The sequence below is a fragment of the Mytilus galloprovincialis genome, chromosome 1 (assembly GCF_965363235.1).
Source record: "Mytilus galloprovincialis chromosome 1, xbMytGall1.hap1.1, whole genome shotgun sequence".
Taxonomy (NCBI): Eukaryota; Metazoa; Mollusca; class Bivalvia; order Mytilida; family Mytilidae; genus Mytilus; species Mytilus galloprovincialis.
In genome coordinates this window covers 29,312,537-29,331,196 of record NC_134838.1, presented here as the reverse complement: position 1 = coordinate 29,331,196, position 18,660 = coordinate 29,312,537, and the positions used below count along the sequence as shown (strand labels likewise).

Sequence of the window (18,660 nt, the reverse complement as noted above, 5' to 3'; positions counted from 1 at the left end):
ATCAAAAATATTATTAAACCCAAACAAGCACAAGGTTGAAGAGCATTTGAGGATCCAATATTCCAAAAAGTTGTGCCAAATACGGCCAAGGTAATCTATGCCTGGGATAAGAAAATCCTTAGTTTTTCAAAAAATTCAAAGTTTTGTATACAGGAAATTTATAAAAATGACCACATTATTGATATTCATGTCAACACCGAAGTGTTGACTACTGGGCTGGTGATACCCTCGGGGACGAAACGTCCACTAGCAGTGGCATCGACCCAGTGGTGTAAATAGTTATCAAAGGTACCAGGATTATAATTCAGTACGCCAGACGCGCGTTTCGTCTACATAAGACTCATCAGTGACGCTCAAATCAAAAATATTAATAAACCCAAACAAGTACAAGGTTGAAAAGCATTTGAGGATCAAAATTCCAAAAAAGTTGTGCCAAATACGGCTAAGGTAATCTATGCCTGGGATAAGGAAATCCTTAGTTTTTCAAAAAATTCAAAGTTTTGTATACAGGAAATTTATAAAAATGACCACATTATTGATATTCATGTCAACACCGAAGTGTTGACTACTGGGCTGGTGATAGCCTCGGGGACGAAACGTCCACCAGCACTGGCATCGACCCAGTGGTGTAAATAGTTATTAAAGGTGCCAGGATTATAATTCAGTACGCCAGACGCGCGTTTCGTCTACATAAGACTCATCAGTGACGCTCAAATCAAAAATATTATTAAACCCAAACAAGCACAAGGTTGAAGAGCATTTGAGGATCCAAAAGTCCAAAAAGTTGTGCCAAATACGGCTAAGGTAATCTATGCCTGGGATAAGGAAATCCTTAGTTTTTCAAAAAATTCAAAGTTTTGTATACAGGAAATTTATCAAAATGACCACATTATTGATATTCATGTCAACACCGAAGTGTTGACTACTGGGCTGGTGATACCCTCGGGGACGAAACGTCCACCAGCAGTGGCATCGACCCAGTAGTGTAAATAGTTATCAAAGGTACCAGGATTATAATTCAGTACGCCAGACGCGCGTTTCGTCTACATAAGACTCATCAATGACGCTCAAATCAAAAATATTAATAAACCCAAACAAGAACAAGGTTGAAGAGCATTTGAGGATCCAAAATTCCAAAAAGTTGTGCCAAATACGGCTAAGGTAATCTATGCCTGGGATAAGAAAATCCTTAGTTTTTCAAAAAATTCAAAGTTTTGTATACAGGAAATTTTTAAAGATGACCACATTATTGATATTCATGTCAACACCGAAGTGTTGACTACTGGGCTGGTGATACCCTCGGGGACGAAACGTCCACCAGCAGTGGCATCGACCCAGTGGTGTAAATAGTTATCAAAGGTACCAGGATTATAATTCAGTACGCCAGACGCGCGTTTCGTCTACATAAGACTCATCAGTGACGCTCAAATCAAAAATATTAATAAACCCAAACAAGTACAAGGTTGAAGAGCATTTGAGGATCCAAAATTCCAAAAAGTTGTGCCAAATACGGCTAAGGTAATCTATGCCTGGGATAAGAAAATCCTTAGTTTTTCAAAAAATTCAAGGTTTTGTATACATGAAATTTATAAAAATGACGACATTATTGATATTCATGTCAACACCGAAGTGTTGACTACTGGGCTGGTGATACCCTCGGGGACGAAACGTCCACCAGCACTGGCATCGACCCAGTGGTGTAAATAGTTATCAAAGGTACCAGGATTATAATTCAGTACGCCAGACGCGCGTTTTGTCTATATAAGATTCATCAGTGACGCTCAAATCAAAAATATTAATAAACCCAAACAAGTACAAGGTTGAAGAGCATTTCAGGATCCAAAATTCCATAAAGTTGTGTCAGGAAAATGGCCATTGTTATATTATTATTCGTTTCTGTGTGTTTTACATTTAAGTGATGTGTTTCTGTTGTGTCAAAGTTCCCCACTTATATTTGATGTGTTCCCTCAATTTTAGTTTGTAACCCGGATTTGTTTTTTTTCTCAATCGATTTAAGAATTTCAAAAAGCGGTATACTACTGTTGCCTTGATATATTTACTGTCTGTAAACCATTATTGCTTTCATTTATCATAATTAATTGATGGAGTATATGTATAATGTATTATTGCAATTGTTAATCGATTTTATCTGATGAACAAGTTTTTTTTTAAAGATTGTTGCTATATTTTCAAACGGTCCGGAACTCCAAGATTTTATATAACATATCTACGCCTTACACAAATTGATATATTTTTTCAATTACGCATTCAAATCGCGTAATTAGTGTTACCCCCATCGTTTCGATTGATAAAAGACAGTTTACGGAGAAATTGTATAACAACCAGTTTTAGGCGTTCTTCATTTACAAATGTATCTAACCTGTAATATACAAATCAAGTAACAAAGGCATTATTTTACCAATCGATGTTGAGCGGTCCTGGTTGCAAGTTACTTTACTGTTGAGCAGACTAGCCATCAATATCTTAAAATTAGGTTTCACTTGATCGGTTATATTTTGTATATTTAAACAAAATGCATTTGACTAACAGGTCAAACACCTGTTGTTCTTTAACCCTGCTGACTGTCATTGGCGATTGCTAAATGAAATCGATCGCAAGATGTAACAAAATGGATTTTAATATAAATTTAATACTAAACAGAACACAATAAACTTGTGGCCAAGATGTTCTGCCACAAACATAAATTATTGTTTTAGGTACACCAGATTTGCGGTTTTTATCCAACGGAATCAGGTTTTAACTTTTAACGTAGTTTTCAATTTAGACTTGTTTATATATATATATATTATATATATAAATTGTTTATCAAAATATTGCGTATATATTTAGCAAAAGTAAATAAATACAGTGTACAGAATGTATATATTATAATTCAAAAATTCGCAGACCACATTTCACATCAAATAATACCCGTTCGTTTAAATATTGTCACTAGTTCTTGCATGCCTTCTGGCAATCTTCAGGAGACGTTTTAACAATTTCCTTAACGACACTACTATTGGTAACGTTCGTTACGTTACAATAATGGTAAGGAGAGATAAATCAAATGTGTTTACGTAGATCTGTTTAATTTTAATTGAAAGATCTTTATAAAGAGTGCTTCCTTTGCCAGTCTTTTATATTTACTATATTCGTTCATTTTATAGAACGAAAATACGGTAAATTTTCCCCTACTGCACGTTTCGAAATGTTCGTTTACATCTTGCATTCGTGTGGTTGGATCTCGTATATTTTGTCTGTAAATACGGACTATTTGACATATTGAATTACCAGTCTGTCCGATGTAAAATTCCTTGCAAGTGCTGCATACAATACAGTAAATTAGGTTTACCATTTTGCAATAAATGTCTGTGTTTGGATCAATTGTTTGGCCGTTGAGTAATGTTATTTGCGGCCTTGTTTTCATATATTCACAAAGACCACATCTAGGGTCATTACATTTTAAAACGTTGTATTTTATTCGAGTTGGGTCTTAACATATATAATAAATTCTGTAGTACTCTCTCTATCTGATTTTCTTCATTAGTATTGCTTTTGCCTTTTCTATTCCCTTTGATTATTCAGGTTTTGTACATGTACATGCATACTAGTAATTCCTTGAATATGTGTAAGGTATTCGATTGTTTTTGTTTATCAATTATGTTTTCATAATTAAGTTATGTCTACTCATAACATTATTCAAATCATTTCAAATTAAGACGAAGGAGCAAGATAACATCGTAAAACGAGGGCATGTCGAATAGGAACATTTTGTGAATCAAGATCTAAGGAAACAATTTATTGAACTTTTGTTTAATCATCAAGTTTATCATTTGATATATTATGGTTGATAAAATGTGTTTATCAGCAACATTTGATCTTTTGTCAAACGTGACTAGAAAATGTGTATTTCACCTGTATCAGACTGCACCAAATTGTATCACCGATCCTAAATGTACATGCTTTGTGAAAAAATATACAATAAATGTTGATTGACAGAGTAAATAATATGGACTAGATATTTTGTTTTACTGTAATAAAAACAAATACACGTATTCATAGTTTTGTATTCTTCATTATTATAAATTCTTTTTTTTTTAAATTATACTTATAAAGTGTCACTTTGTTCGTAGTGATCGTTTTATGTTTTAAAGTCATATGGAAAAAAAGATGTGTTTTTCTTCAACTAAATGGCTAGTTTTTATATTTACTCATTTTTGTTTTCAATAGTAAGTTTTTTACCTTCCGCTTGCAGCACCGTTTTACTGCAGTGTAACATGGTTTTGGAAAATTATATATGCCAACAACAGCCAAAGAATATCAGTTTTACAAAAGACAATTGAACCTCATATTAACTTCACTGAAATACATTTATTGTAAGATATAGTAAGAATATTCAACGAAAGACAAAAATGATGCAGCTATTTATCAAAACCAATTGCGCTTCAAAAATTCTACCATAATTATACATTAAAATCATGTGATAGATAGCGCGGTGAATATCACTTCTTTTTAGTATTACATAATATTTATTATAGGATTAGACGTTTCAATATTTGACATTGTAGGGATAAAGATCCACCAGAAAAGACTCTCCTACAAACGGAACAAAATATACAGGTATCATGTTTATCACTGAATTTATTGAAAGGAGAAAACTAGTCTACTTTTCATTTTCTTAATTCTAAAACGCAAGAATGGTACAATGGTGTTGCAAAAGTGTTCAACGATTATAAACATCACTTTTCATTACATCACTTGAAACTAAAGTAATTGGGATTTTGTTAGATACAATACACAACCTTAATCTTATTAAAGCATTTGAACTCTTCAAAACATTCGTAGAAAAAAAAAGAAGCACCAAGGTAGTTTAATGTTGAAAATGTAACATTTATGTGCTGTTGGATAATAATTTATATAGTATAATGTGTTATGTTAAATAAGTTTTTGTATTTGGTCAATGTTTTAATTTAGGGAAGAAAATTCAGAGCCATACATACGACTGACCGTTGTTAGACAACTATCCCATACTTCTGCAATATTGTTTACACATGCATTCTTTTATGGAATCAATACCAATCAATATACACAATGGTCCTGTTACATTCCTTATAACAAAGCAGAAAAAAATGTACGTTCATGCAGGGCAACTTTTGTTGGACTGACATTCCCTGTGATTTCTCTATGCCAAAAAGTCAATTGCATGGTTTCAGTTTCCTATTGAATTAAAAGGAATATTTTGATCATAAATGCTTTTTAATAATTTAAGATAAGACTTCAAAATTTGAATGCAATACTTTTTTTTGTTAAAGGTAATTAAATTCGGACGTTTTTACTTTACTTGTGTTCCATAACGGTATTTCTGTGATATTTCTCACAGAACCTGATATAGCATGTGCTGTTCGCAAAGGATTTTATCATATACAATAAAAATAAAACATAGCATTACGAAACGGATGACACTTCATATAAAATGATGATACGACATGTCGTAATTCTATTTCATTTGTATAAGTTTAATAGGCAAGATACCAGAAATTACAAGTATATTTTATTTAAAGATTTCGATGAAGTTATTGAATTGTAGAAAATCGTAAAGGTTACTTCAGATTACTGTTATGTGAAATTAAATCATAAGTAGCTGTATTCTATTTTTGTTCTGTCATAAGATGGTAAAATGTAAACCATGTAAACGTAGGAGAGTCTATGCGTGACGAAAAGTTTGAAATTCAACGTGCAGCTATAATCATTAAATGAACAATGTACTTTCTGTTCACAAGTTACCCACCAGCAGTTTGATACAGATTTTTGCTAATGTTTGAGGTCGTATAGAATTGGAAAAAAAGTAAATAGATGAAAATATTTATTAGATTACGTCGCACTGTTACACCTTTTATATGTGTTTAAACATGTTATCCATATTGATGATTGTTGAATTATGTGTTCCTTTAATTTGTAAGCAAACCCCATGGACTGACTTGGATAGAGAAGAGAAAGAGCAACTTGATTATGAGGAAATGATAGCTATGATAGGCCAAGATGGGGTTAACGATGAAGAAGAATCAATAAAAATAAATGAAGATCAGGAGGTAAATATATTTGAGCACTTATTAAGTACTAACAAAATCTATATATATAAAAAAGTCGTTTACAACTAGTATGGTTAAAACAAATATACAAAGTAACACATATGTGAACATTCCATTTCTAAAGCTGTTATTTCATTGGCTGTTTGCTACGTAAGAAGCTTCTCAGGGAGGTTCCATTTTATTAGTCGTGCTAATCAAGCGAACCTTGCTCGGATATGGTGTACTCATTATCTATTTATGAAAAACAATTTGTAAAGTTTCTATAGTGGTTTTCAGGAATTGTTCTGGTATACTCTACTTAAAGTAGCTAACGTCAAATGCGAAATTAAAAGTATGTTAAACACGATTATATATTGAATTTCAATAGACAAAATTAAACTCAAACGTGCATTCATTTCAGAATTGATTACAGCTTATACATAGCGAACAAAATTGATCCTCTGCTTAAATTCACATTTGAGGTGTCAAGATCTATTATAACCTATTTAGATACCAAAAACGTACAAAGGTGAAAGATTCCATAATAATAACATCATTGATGTTGAATCTCATATTAAAAAAACTAAAATGTTACAATATTTACCTATCACATGTGCACATCCAAAAAACCCAAAAGTATAACAGTGTGTGAACATATACGTAATATTAGAAATAAAAGTGACATCACTGTATTAAATAGACATTTTACTGACTTAAAAGATAAGTTAGTTAAAAGGGGATACTGTAAAAATAAAACAGAGAATGTGATAAGAAACATTAAAAATACCACAAACAGAAAAACAACTTATTGAAGACCAATAGAACAAAGAATGTTCCACTCACTCTCATTACTAAATATAATACAATGGTAAAAACCTTAGTACAGTTATGAGAAAACATTGGAGCAATCTGCAAAAAGACAAACAATGTGAAATCTTCACACATGTGTCTATCATAGCATATAAATGTACCATAAATATCAAAGAATATCTTGTTAAATCAAGGAAAAGGGACCCATGCTTTAACAGCATAAGTAAAAAATCCCGAAACACTGTTAGTTATCATCTTAATTATAGGCAACATGCTTTCATATAAATGAAATTTAAACAACGGTGTAAAGTCTTGAGGTTTATTACTTAATATGTTGGTTGAAGGAACCGCATTTAATTTTAAATTGATATCGTATATGTTCCTTATGTCGTAACTTCAAAAACCTTCCCTTTTCACGAATGTGACTACCGAATTGGACTATTTACCGAATTTTTGGTCACATAAGCAACACGACGGGTGTCACATGTGAAGCAGGATCGGCTTACACTTCCGGAGCACCTGAGACCACCCCAAGTTTTTGGTGGGGTTGGTGTTGATTTGTCTTTAGTGTTCTATGTTGTGTCTCCTGTACTATTATTTGTCCGTTTGTCTTTTTTTTTAGCCATGCCAATGTCAGTTTATTTTCAATCTATGAGTTAAACTGCTACACTGGTATCTTTCGTCCCACTTAAAAAACTTAGGTATTGATTTTCGATGATTACATCGATATATAAATATGATGTCATTATATGCGACTTTGCGACACAAGACTGGCTAGAATGTTTTGTCAACTTCAAGTTTGGGCTTGTCACAAACAGATGAGCACTTTTTTTATGATAGAAGTCAGTGTCAAAGTCCATCAAAAACATCCTAATATAGAAGGAGTTTGCTTATATTTTGAGGTAAGTTGTTTAAAAGTATTTTAGCCTACAGGTTCGTCGCTATTCATCTTATTAATAATTGAGTTTCGAGTGATAGATAAAGCTGCATTGTTTACTTATAAATGGTGTTAATGTATACACATTTCGCTGTCAACATGACTAAGCACATCAATGAATCCACAATAAAAACGATGAAAAAAGGATATTTGCTACAAAAGATGTGTCATTCATCTGATTCCGATTCCGAACCTTTGCTTCAAAGGGAAAAAAAGAGGACAGCATACCTTTCTTGGAAAATACGATGCCGAAGTCCAAGAATATATAAGGAACTTACGACTTGCTGGTGGGATAGTGGACCGTCCTTTTTTGTTTGCTGCTGCAAGACGGACAATAGTGGCCAAAGATCGGTAGTTATTAAGTAAATTTGGAGGCTCCATTGAACTTTGTAATTCTTGTGTCCAATCCTTTCTACGCCGCATGGGATATGTTCAACGGAAATTAACTAAAGCAGCGCGTAAATTTCCAAATAATTTCGAAAAACAGAAAGAGGAATTTCTGACTGCTATTCTAACTCAAGAAAAATTAGATACCAAGTGACTTCATAATTTTTGATCCGACACACGTGTACAGTGGAGATCACTTTTAACCTCTCATTAAATCAGTCAGAATCTGGCAGGAGAACTGTTCTAGAACAGTATGTAGAACTGTTAGCCTGTCACCTTTTAGACAGTTCCAGCTAGACCAGTTCTAACCTAGATCTGATTTGGTCAGTTCTACCTAGAACTGCTTTGGACAGTTCTACCTAAACTGATCCTGACAGTTCTACCCTAGAACAATTTTAGACAGTTCTACCAAACAGTTATACGGTTAGAATTGATTTATAAATTCTACGGCTAGAATTGATTTATAAATTCTACGGCTAGAATTGATTTTATAACTATGATTCTACGGCTAGAATTGATTTATAAATTTTACGGCTAGAATTGATTTAAGAACTATTTGTATTTGATATATTAAGGCTTCGGCAAAATAGCGATTTATATAGAGTTTTGCTATTTTGCCGGTCTTATTTTATATTTTTAAACAAGAGATGTGTGTGACTGTTCCATGTCAGGAGCCTGTAATTCAGTGATTTTAATTTGTTGACGCGTTACATAAATTATGTTTTTTCGTTCCTTTTTTTGTACGTAAATTAGGCCGTTATTTTATCATTTTAATTATTTTACTTTTGTCATTCCGGGAGTCGGGGTGACTCGTATAACAAATTATTTGACCTCATTAACCAAATGTAATAACTTGTTTCCTAATCCACTATTATAAATAAATATGCTTTTGAATTAAACTTAAACTGACCATATTTGCTCTTCATCATGTAAATCTATGAACATGTAGCTGCACACGGCAGTATACAGTTATATTTTTAGGCAAGGATGGATTGTACAAATGATAGAAATTATACAAGTATTGGAAAACAATGACTTCAAAATTTTGTTTGCATCAGCTTAATATAGCAGCATGTCCTCTTTTTATTCAAAATATTGAATCGTAAACAAATATTATATCTGTTTACGAGTAGTTTTCCTACCTTTAACGGACCCGTTTAACAAACATCTTTTTACTGCGTCAACCTAAACTGACATTATTTGCTCTTTTTTCTGCAAATCTATATAGCTGCACAGTAATTCAGTTATAATTTTCGATCAAGACGGACTGTAATATAAAGATACAGCAATATTGGAAAACAATGACCACAATTTTTTTTTCGCATCAATTTATAGTGCCAGCATGTCCTCATTTTATTCAAATATTGAATCGTTAAGAAATATCAGTAGTTTTCATACCTCAGACTGACTCTTCTAATAAAATCTTTTGACCGCATCAACCCAAACTGACCATATTTTTTTTAATGTAAATCTATATAGCTGCACAGTAATTCAGTTATAATTTCACATCAAGAGAGACTGTAGTATACAAATTACCGCAATATTGGAAATGAATGACCACAATTTTTTTCTCTGGCATCAATTGAGATACCAGCATTTCCTTTTTTTATTCAAAATATTGAATCGTAAACAAATATTTGTAGTTTTCATACCTCAGACTGACTTGTGTAATTCAATCTTTTCACCACATCAACCCAAACTGACCATATTTGCTTTTTTATGTAAATCTATATAGCTGCACAGTAATTCAGTTATAATTTTAGGGACTGTAGTACACAAATAACCGCAATATTGGAAATCAATGACCATAATTTTTTTCGCATCATTTGAGAGTGCCAGCATTTCCTCTTTTTATTCAAAATATTGCATCCGAAACACATATCAGCAGTTTCATACCTCAGACTGACTCATGTAACAAAATTAATTGTCTGCATCAATCAAAATTGACCATATTTGACAGCATCAACCAAAACTGACCATATTTGACTGCATCAATCAAAACTTACCATACATGTATGTGCTCTTTTTCTTATGTAAATCTTATAGTCGCATAGTAAATCCATAATATTTTTATGTAGGCAATGGTAGGGATGGATTGAATATTTCAAATGATAGCAATATTGGAACACAATGACTACAAAATTTTGTTTGCATCAATTTATAGTGCCAGCATGTCCTCTTTTTATTCTAAATATTGCATCGTAAACAAATATCAGTAGTTTTCATACCTCAGACTGACCATGCTGACTGGTACAAAAAAAATATTTGTCTGTATCAACCAAAAATTACCATATTATGTAAATATAAATAGCCGCAAAGTAAATAACTTATATTTGATATCAGGATGGATTGTATAATTCAAATGATAGCAATATTGGAAAACAATGACTACAAAAGTATGCTCGCATCAGTTTATAGTGCCAGCATGTCCTCTTTTTATTCAAAATTTTGAATCATAAACTAATTTCAGTTGTATTGATATCACAGACTGACTCATATAAACAAATTATTTGTCCACTTTAACCAAAACTGACCATATTTGACAGCATCAACCAAAACTGACCATATGTGACAGCATCAACCAAAACTGACCATATTTGCACTTTATTATGTAAATCTTAATATATATATATATATATATCTAGCCGCATAGTAATTTACTTACATTGTATAGTTACATATCACGATGGATTGTATTATTCAAATGACAGCAATATTCATGATATTGGAACACATTGACTACAAAAATATTTCAACATCAATTTAGAGAACAAACATGTCCTCTTTTTATTCAAAATAGTGAATCGTAAACAAATTTCAGTAGTTTCGATATATCAGACTGAGTCATTTTAACAAAATTATTTGACCGCATCAACCAAAACTGAACATATTTACACTTTATCATGTACATATTTATGGCCTCATTGTAAACCAATAATATTTCTATATATATATAAATAGCTATGTCAGGACGGATTATATGATGAAGATGACACCAACGTTGGAACACAATTACTACCATGACTACAAAAGTTTGTCCATATCAATTTAGAGTGCCCATATTTTCTCTCTGTATCCATAATATTATTGATAATTAACCGTCACTAAAGTCAGTGCCTTTCGACTTTTGTGTGACGGGTTGGTCTGTGCATAAATTAGTCGCGCTTGCTGGGGAGTATGATTAAAACTCCTTGGTTGTAGTGACGCACACTACAGAGTCTTCTAGATGGTTCCAATCTACTGCAGTGCGCACAAAGATGGGGGGTTTGGAACTGGTCAGTCTTAGTATTAGGAACTACATGTATGACCGCAAGTTTGTTGTTACGGACTTGTTGGTCTATAATGTTCTCAGTTACAAAATTGTTATATGTTGTACCTCTTATTTGTCGTTTGGGTTTTTTGAAGATGGCAAAGAAGAATGATTGATTTTGTTTGTAGCCTAAAGTCCAGGGGCAAATGTTTCATTCATGTTCAGATCGAGTATATTTTTCTGACGTCCCAGACTCCCAGATATCATTTATAATTGTGATGGGTAAGTCTGTCTAAATTGTCAAATGCCCTTACTGCAGTGACATCACTTAGAACTGTTCTACAGTCCCGACTGATTTAGTCAGTTCTGCTGACAGTTCTACTGTTAGAACTGATTTGGACAGTTCTACCCTAGAACTGATCCTGACAATTTTAGACAGTTCTATACTAGAACTGTTCATGACAGTTTTACCTAGAACTGATTTAGTCAGTTCTACCTAGAACTGATTCTGACAGTTCTTCTTAGAACAGTTCTAGGGTAGAACTGTTCTAGGTAGAACTGTTCTAGGAAAGTTTATAACTGTTCTGTGACAGATTATTCTGACAGTTCTAATGAGAGGTTAGAAGTGATCTCCACTGTATACAATTTTGTTTGTGTGAATAAATAAACTATGACATTTGAAGGCTAATTACCAGTCAGTACGTACTTGTTTTCAAAAAAAGTTTTGTATTTGTAAATATGTTTATTAAATATTTAAAGTTTCATTAATTTAGTATAATTTGTTAAACAAAAGATAAACTTATGAAAAAAAGGTCAGTCAGTGTAATTGCTCACAAAATAAACACAAATTTTAGTTACACAATAAAACTGTCAAATCGGCTTTGGTTATTGTTTGTTACCTTTTGTCCTTTATTGATTTTTTGTATGGATCACTGGTGTTGTTTTAACAGTTTCACAGTTCAAATGAGGTCGTGTTAAGGAAAACCAGGTGAACGTTGTAAATTCCCGAGAAGATTATTTACATTTATCTAAGCTGCATTTGTATTCGCGTGTATTCATTTTCGCGGAAATATACCTACCGCGAAATTCGTGAAAATAGGTACACCACTAAAAAGTATATGTACAGTATTTAATAATCAATTGATACTCACAATAAACTTACGAAGTAAAGGCTTTGTTTAGCATACTTAGCCTTTTTATTAGATAAACACATCTTTTTTTTATTTATTTAGTATTATATTGTTTGCTGGTTTTGATCCTTGAACAATGGACTTTATTGATTAAATATATCTAATACTGAATGCTGAATTTTCAACAATGTATAGCTTAAAGGATATGTTTTTGATAGAAAGATGTGATAGTTTTCTGATCCATACTAAAATCAGTGACCTATTTACAAATGTTAAAAAGACATTTCCTAGATTTCTGGTCTGCGAAGATTAACATTTCTCATTTCTCTCACAGAATTTGAATGAAAGAGCTTCACACTAACTTTTAGAAAGATGTTAGTGCCGTTCGACATCTTAAAGTCGTAAAAACCTTATGAGAATTGAAGTTAAGTAATAAACAAGTTCATTATATTTACAGTTTTCGCATATGTGAGGTTAGAAATAAACATGATGTTACGTAAGCTCTCAAAAATTATATAACAGCTAACGTTAAATTGTACCTAATTTTCCCTCATATCATTCGTATTCACCGTGATTTTTGGAAGATTCATTCATCCATGCAAGTATAAACATGATAAACATAAATTGTTTTATATCTTTTATGTGTCCATTTCTGTCAAAAACGTCGTTTATTCTTTCCCGGTTCGTGAACACCGTGAAGGGGAATTATCGAATCTGAATGATGTCAACACTGACATGTCGCCGCAAAAATACTTGTGTATTTATTCGAGCGTCTCTGATGAGTCTTTTGTAGACGAAACGCGCGTCTGGCGTATTAAAAAAAAAATTAGTACTGGTATCTATGATGAGTTTATTTATAAATTTATTAAAATTGTATAGGAGTACCCTTTAATATAAATGATGTAAATTGATCTCCTTAAAATTTGGGATATATATTCTTGAAAAGCTGATAAATACCGAGATTAAATTAACATAATTATTAATTGTGGAAGGTGTATTGTACCATGGTGTATAGTGTAAAGGGGAATACTGTAACAGTGTAATGTGCGATCGAAAATGGTGTGAATGTACAGTGTGCGACATTCAAAACGATATATATTGATACGAACTGATTTTTGATTTTATACATTAAATTGTGATACAAATTCGATTTTTAAAATATATAAATAATTTTGTAGTCGCACGCTTTCTTTGTTTTTGTATGTTGTATGATGCAAAGGTAGTCGGAGGGCAGAAAGATAATCAAACAAAAGGATTTGTCTGTAAAAAAATTCTGTTATTTCATTAATAAATACTACCAGACTAAGAGAATATTCATTGTTAAGGTTAAACTGAGTCTGAATTTATTCCTAATAATTATAGAATAATGATCAACATTGTAAATGTATACGTGCATTATGTTTCACATGTTTGATCAGTCTTTACATTTATGAAAATTATTTGTAACGTATGAGCACCAATAAACAGGAATGCGTACCCAAAATTAGCTAAATATCTAAATTTTGAACGTCGTGAATGAAAAGAATACGGCGTAATTCTAATTCAAAAGGGAATTTTAAGTATTTGCACCTCACAAAAAAGCAATTAATGTTTTACAACATAAATCATAACAATATTAAATGCTATCATAATGCCAATTATTTTATGTATAGCAATATGTTCATAATCTTTAAAAAGAATCTGAGATTCATTTGATAAATAAAATGTCCATCTGTAAATATTTGACATTTGTATTTATTTATATCATATTCAAGCTATTTTCGGAGAAAAAGTTCACAAGCAGGAATGTATGTTTTTTATACAATTTCAATTCTTTTTTTTCCTTTCTTTTATTAGTTAAACCTTATAGCATCTAAATATGTGTACTATGATACGATTTTGAAAACTGTATTCATTGTGTGTTGACCAGCTATACTACAGATGTCTTGATTCATTCACATTATACACCCTGTCCATACGCACACTATCAGTTTGCATTCACAAAATTTCCGGATAAAATGTCAATGAATCCGGAGTCAAAATACTTGAGATAGGTAGTTTGACATCTGAATTCAACTATTATATTAGTATATTTAATGACGTAAATGCATATAAGTGCACATGCTTTCTATTTACCATTTTGCGCTAAAATACTGTTTTCAGGCTTAAGTATTAATTTCACCCGCGAATGTGATTTTTCTCTTTTTTTTTCTATCTAAGGAAAAGGTAACTTAAATTCGTACTGCATTTAGTTTTTTTTTTTTTTAAACTATTTGCATTCGAGCGTCACTGATGATTCTTTGTAGACTTGACTCGCGGCTGGTGTACAATATATTAATTCTGGTATTTTTCATATCTACATGGCTAATTTAAATAGATTCTTGTGATAGTATGACTGTGTATTTATTCATAAAACGTCTGAAAACAAGATATTCTTCAAACCAAAGTTTCCCTGTAGAATATTTGGATTTATTGAAGAAATTCAGGAAATCTTTAAAATTTGAGATGTTTTATGTGACCAAAGTTAGTCTATATAAGAGGTCCAAATGAACATAGTGTGTTAGTCTTAAGAAATATATACGAAAAAATCTGAAACATTGCATGCCACAGGGTTTCACTTCACATGGAAAATGTATCTATACAATATATATCGAGTTGATTATATGAAGGACACTCAATATAAAGATATGATATATAAAAAATATGCATCAAGATTATAAAGCAAACTGAGTGTCCTAAATTTATATTTTTATTGGTTTGTACAAACTGGGATTTGCAATAGGTGTATGCAAAAAAGTTATGTATAATCCCAAGAGACAAATGAAATAGTCGATCTTTAAAATGTATATTCAAATAGTAGCTGTACATATACACTTTTTTCTTTTCACAACTATCCACCATTACTTTCAACTGTCTTGTGCAAGAATTTTCACATTATTACAAATTTTAATACAGTCAGGTGGTTTAACTTCATCATTTTCTCCGCCAATCACTCAATTCAAATGGAAACAAAAATTCAGCAACAATCTTTTGTTGACCAGTCAGCGATCTGAGGTTCACGTATTGCTATTCTTTTTGTAAAAAAGCCACTTGATTTAAGATGTCAAAAGTACTTTAGTATGGCAGATTTAGCGAGTCTAGCGTACACACTGTACGCCTGGTATCTTTGATGATATTTGTTTAATTAATTTAGCGTATTTTTAGTCTATTTTAGCTGACTTTGCAACTATTTTTTATACGATTTTCCAATTTTATTTTTATAACAAAGATATATATTCATTCGTATATTTAACGAGATTAACTTGTGAACACATTAAACATGTTCACCACATTGTAAATAAAAAAGAAGGCATAAGAAATATTTCTATACCTCATTGGTAGTCTTTACTTGCTTTCCATAGGTTTAAGTACTCTCAATTTTTCAAACGACATATTGGCAAAGTCATATTGGCACAGCTACATAAGTTCGACTTCGAAAACATTTTGTCTTTCTGTATTAAACTCGTTTATCCCTTTATGAACTTATACAAGCTTAATTATAACGACCACATTACCACAACAGTGTTATATTGTTTCACTCATTCAATCAGTTAGTCTTTATTTCCATCTTTTCGTCTTTTTTCTGTCTGTTCCTCTATCCGCCTGTTTTACATATCAATTACACTTGACTAAATATCTAACCACTACTTCACAGTGAGACCCTGACAAAAACCGATACTAACGAAATTGTGGAAAATGTGGAATATATTAAGTTTGTTTTGTTAAAAATCATATCAATGATAAATATTGTGCTAGCTATAATTATAACTATTTATTCACCATTTTGTTTTAGCTTGCATTAGCAGACGTGGTATATAATCCGGGACAATCAGGTATATTTTTTGTCAGATGTTATGCAATTGAAGAACAAAAATCGTAAATGTCTATTGTTTATTGAAACTACTTAAATAATTACTGTTATGATTTAATCCGTTAATGCTTGAAAACGCATCTTGAATATTATGTTATGTCTTTTTCAACACTAACCGAAAAAAATAAAAAAAATCAAACGCAAGGTTTCAGAGAAATTTACTTAGCTAGCGGCACGGAGGGGTAATAAAAAATGAATGTTTTTATTATAAAGTAGAAAGGGTTGCTTCCATGTATTCTTTTTAATTTAAAATGTCTATAGATCTGTTATCCCATGACTTTTTTCTTATTATAAAAATGTTGGTGAGATCACTTTCATAGAAAATGTCCATTCAATTACGACAGGAAATTATCGTTAACGATATTGTTTTGTTGTATTAATTCAAAATAAACACCAGTCAGTCCATGTTTTCTTATTAGCTCACTTTTTCAAATGAAATATGAGCTTTTGCCGTCCGTCCGGTGTAATCTATTTCAAACATTTTCTTAACATATTCCAACTAAACCTATGCTGAATGATCCTTATGGTATTTAAAATGCAATTTGTGTCTTATTGTATATTTCGTAAAAAAACATGGATGTCAGGCTAAACATAGAACATAGGGGTAAAACGCAATTTTTGGCATTTATCTCAAAAACTAAAGCAGTTAAAAATATCTGACATGTAGTATAAATGTTCATCATGTCAAGTTCTATCAGCCCTGATATGTTCAGATGAATATAACAACATTGTTAAATCTCAGGACTTTTTGAAGCTTTTGTTTATTATCTTAAATATTATTATAAATAAAGACAACCTATAAACAGTAAAAATGTTAAGCAAAGTAAGATCTGTAAATGATCGGGTTTAAGGACTAATATTGTCAAATGACCATTAAAGATGTTCGCTACTCAGTTTCAAAATAAATAGCTTTTAATAAACTAGAATAGATTGATAGGGGATAAATTACGGAATCCAAAAAGCAAAAAAATATATAGAGGTCAATGTGCTTGTTTTCGAAATAATAACCATTTTTCATAGCTTTATCTGTGACAAGTTAAAGTTCTCAAAAAATATTAAAAAATAAATAAGATTGTATAAGACTTTTACAAATGGCTTATAATTATACATGCAAAAGATTTATAAAAAGAAAAATGGGATTCAAAGGGCAAAATTTGTTAAGGCATTCAAATGGATAAAACCAGAGGATTGCGAAAATCTGACAAAAATTCCAAAACATGAAAAGCGAACATCCTTAAGGAATTAATGACAGTTATAAAGAATTTTGAACAATTTGTTTATCAGGTTTTTCTCACTTAAAAAATCGTCTCCTCTGAAACTGCTAAACCAATCTAAACCAAGTTGAAGCTGAATGGTTCTTAGGTTATCTAGGATTGTTTTATTTTCTGTTTTCTCTGAAAACATGACCGCCATGGCTAAAAATAGAACATATGGTAAAATACAGGTTTTTACTTAAATCACAAAAACTAAAGCATTTAGCAATGTTTAGAGCAAATCAAACAAGAAAATAAAGTATTCATTAGGTCAAGGTCTACCTGCTCTGAAATAATAAGCCACATCGGGAATCTGGCTTTTTGGCTCCTGCATTGATGGTTTTATAGCCAGACTATTTGCTGAATATTAAAATGAAGATTCAAGTCGATATAAAGTTAAACAATTTAATAAACGATCCAACTAGAATATAAACTATGTTACAATATTGAGTCCGGTGTTAAGGGTTTAAGAACCTATCCAAAACTGAATATAAATTATTTCTCAGAAGTATATAAAACAGAATAATAAAGAAATACATGTAATTAGGGATTAAGCAATTATTGTCCATTGTATAGATAATCTGCTAAACCTGTGTTTGACACGTAGATACGAAGTCCATTATCGGATTAGCAGACACATATATTTTAAACCAAAAGATAATTGTGTGGTAATATTTGAGTTCATAATGACAATTAAAAGATATAATAATTAGAGTCAGAAATATCATAGTCCAAATAATTAACATGCTATTCATCCGGTCATAGTTTTAAGGAAATGTTGCAGTTTTCAATTTTCATCCTGAATATTATAATAAATACAGATACACTGTAAACAGCAAACATGTCCATCAAAATGCTACAAATAGGTCTATATGATCAAAATACTCAATTGGCCCCTTAAAGTGTTATTGCCCTTATAAGACCATTTCTCATGAT

At 31.5% G+C, this 18,660-nt stretch overlaps 2 protein-coding genes across 6 annotated transcripts in view; one reads left to right on the top strand and one right to left on the bottom strand.

Moving 5' to 3' along the window:
* Positions 1–18,660, top strand: part of LOC143071140 (uncharacterized) — a 433,270-nt gene that overhangs the window by 39,749 nt on the left and 374,861 nt on the right. For 3 of the 5 annotated variants that reach the window (XM_076245290.1, XM_076245283.1, XM_076245277.1), the window contains exons 3-4: positions 4,569–4,620; positions 5,961–6,089. In XM_076245290.1, the coding sequence (XP_076101405.1) occupies positions 4,569–4,620; positions 5,961–6,089 (181 nt within the window). Of the gene's footprint in view, positions 1–4,568; positions 4,621–5,960; positions 6,090–16,393; positions 16,434–18,660 lie in introns of all 5 variants that reach the window. The other 2 variants (XM_076245311.1, XM_076245305.1) reach the window with 1 other exon arrangement.
* LOC143071129 (uncharacterized) overlaps positions 1–18,660 on the bottom strand; it is a 350,370-nt gene that overhangs the window by 111,999 nt on the left and 219,711 nt on the right. The window lies entirely within an intron of this gene.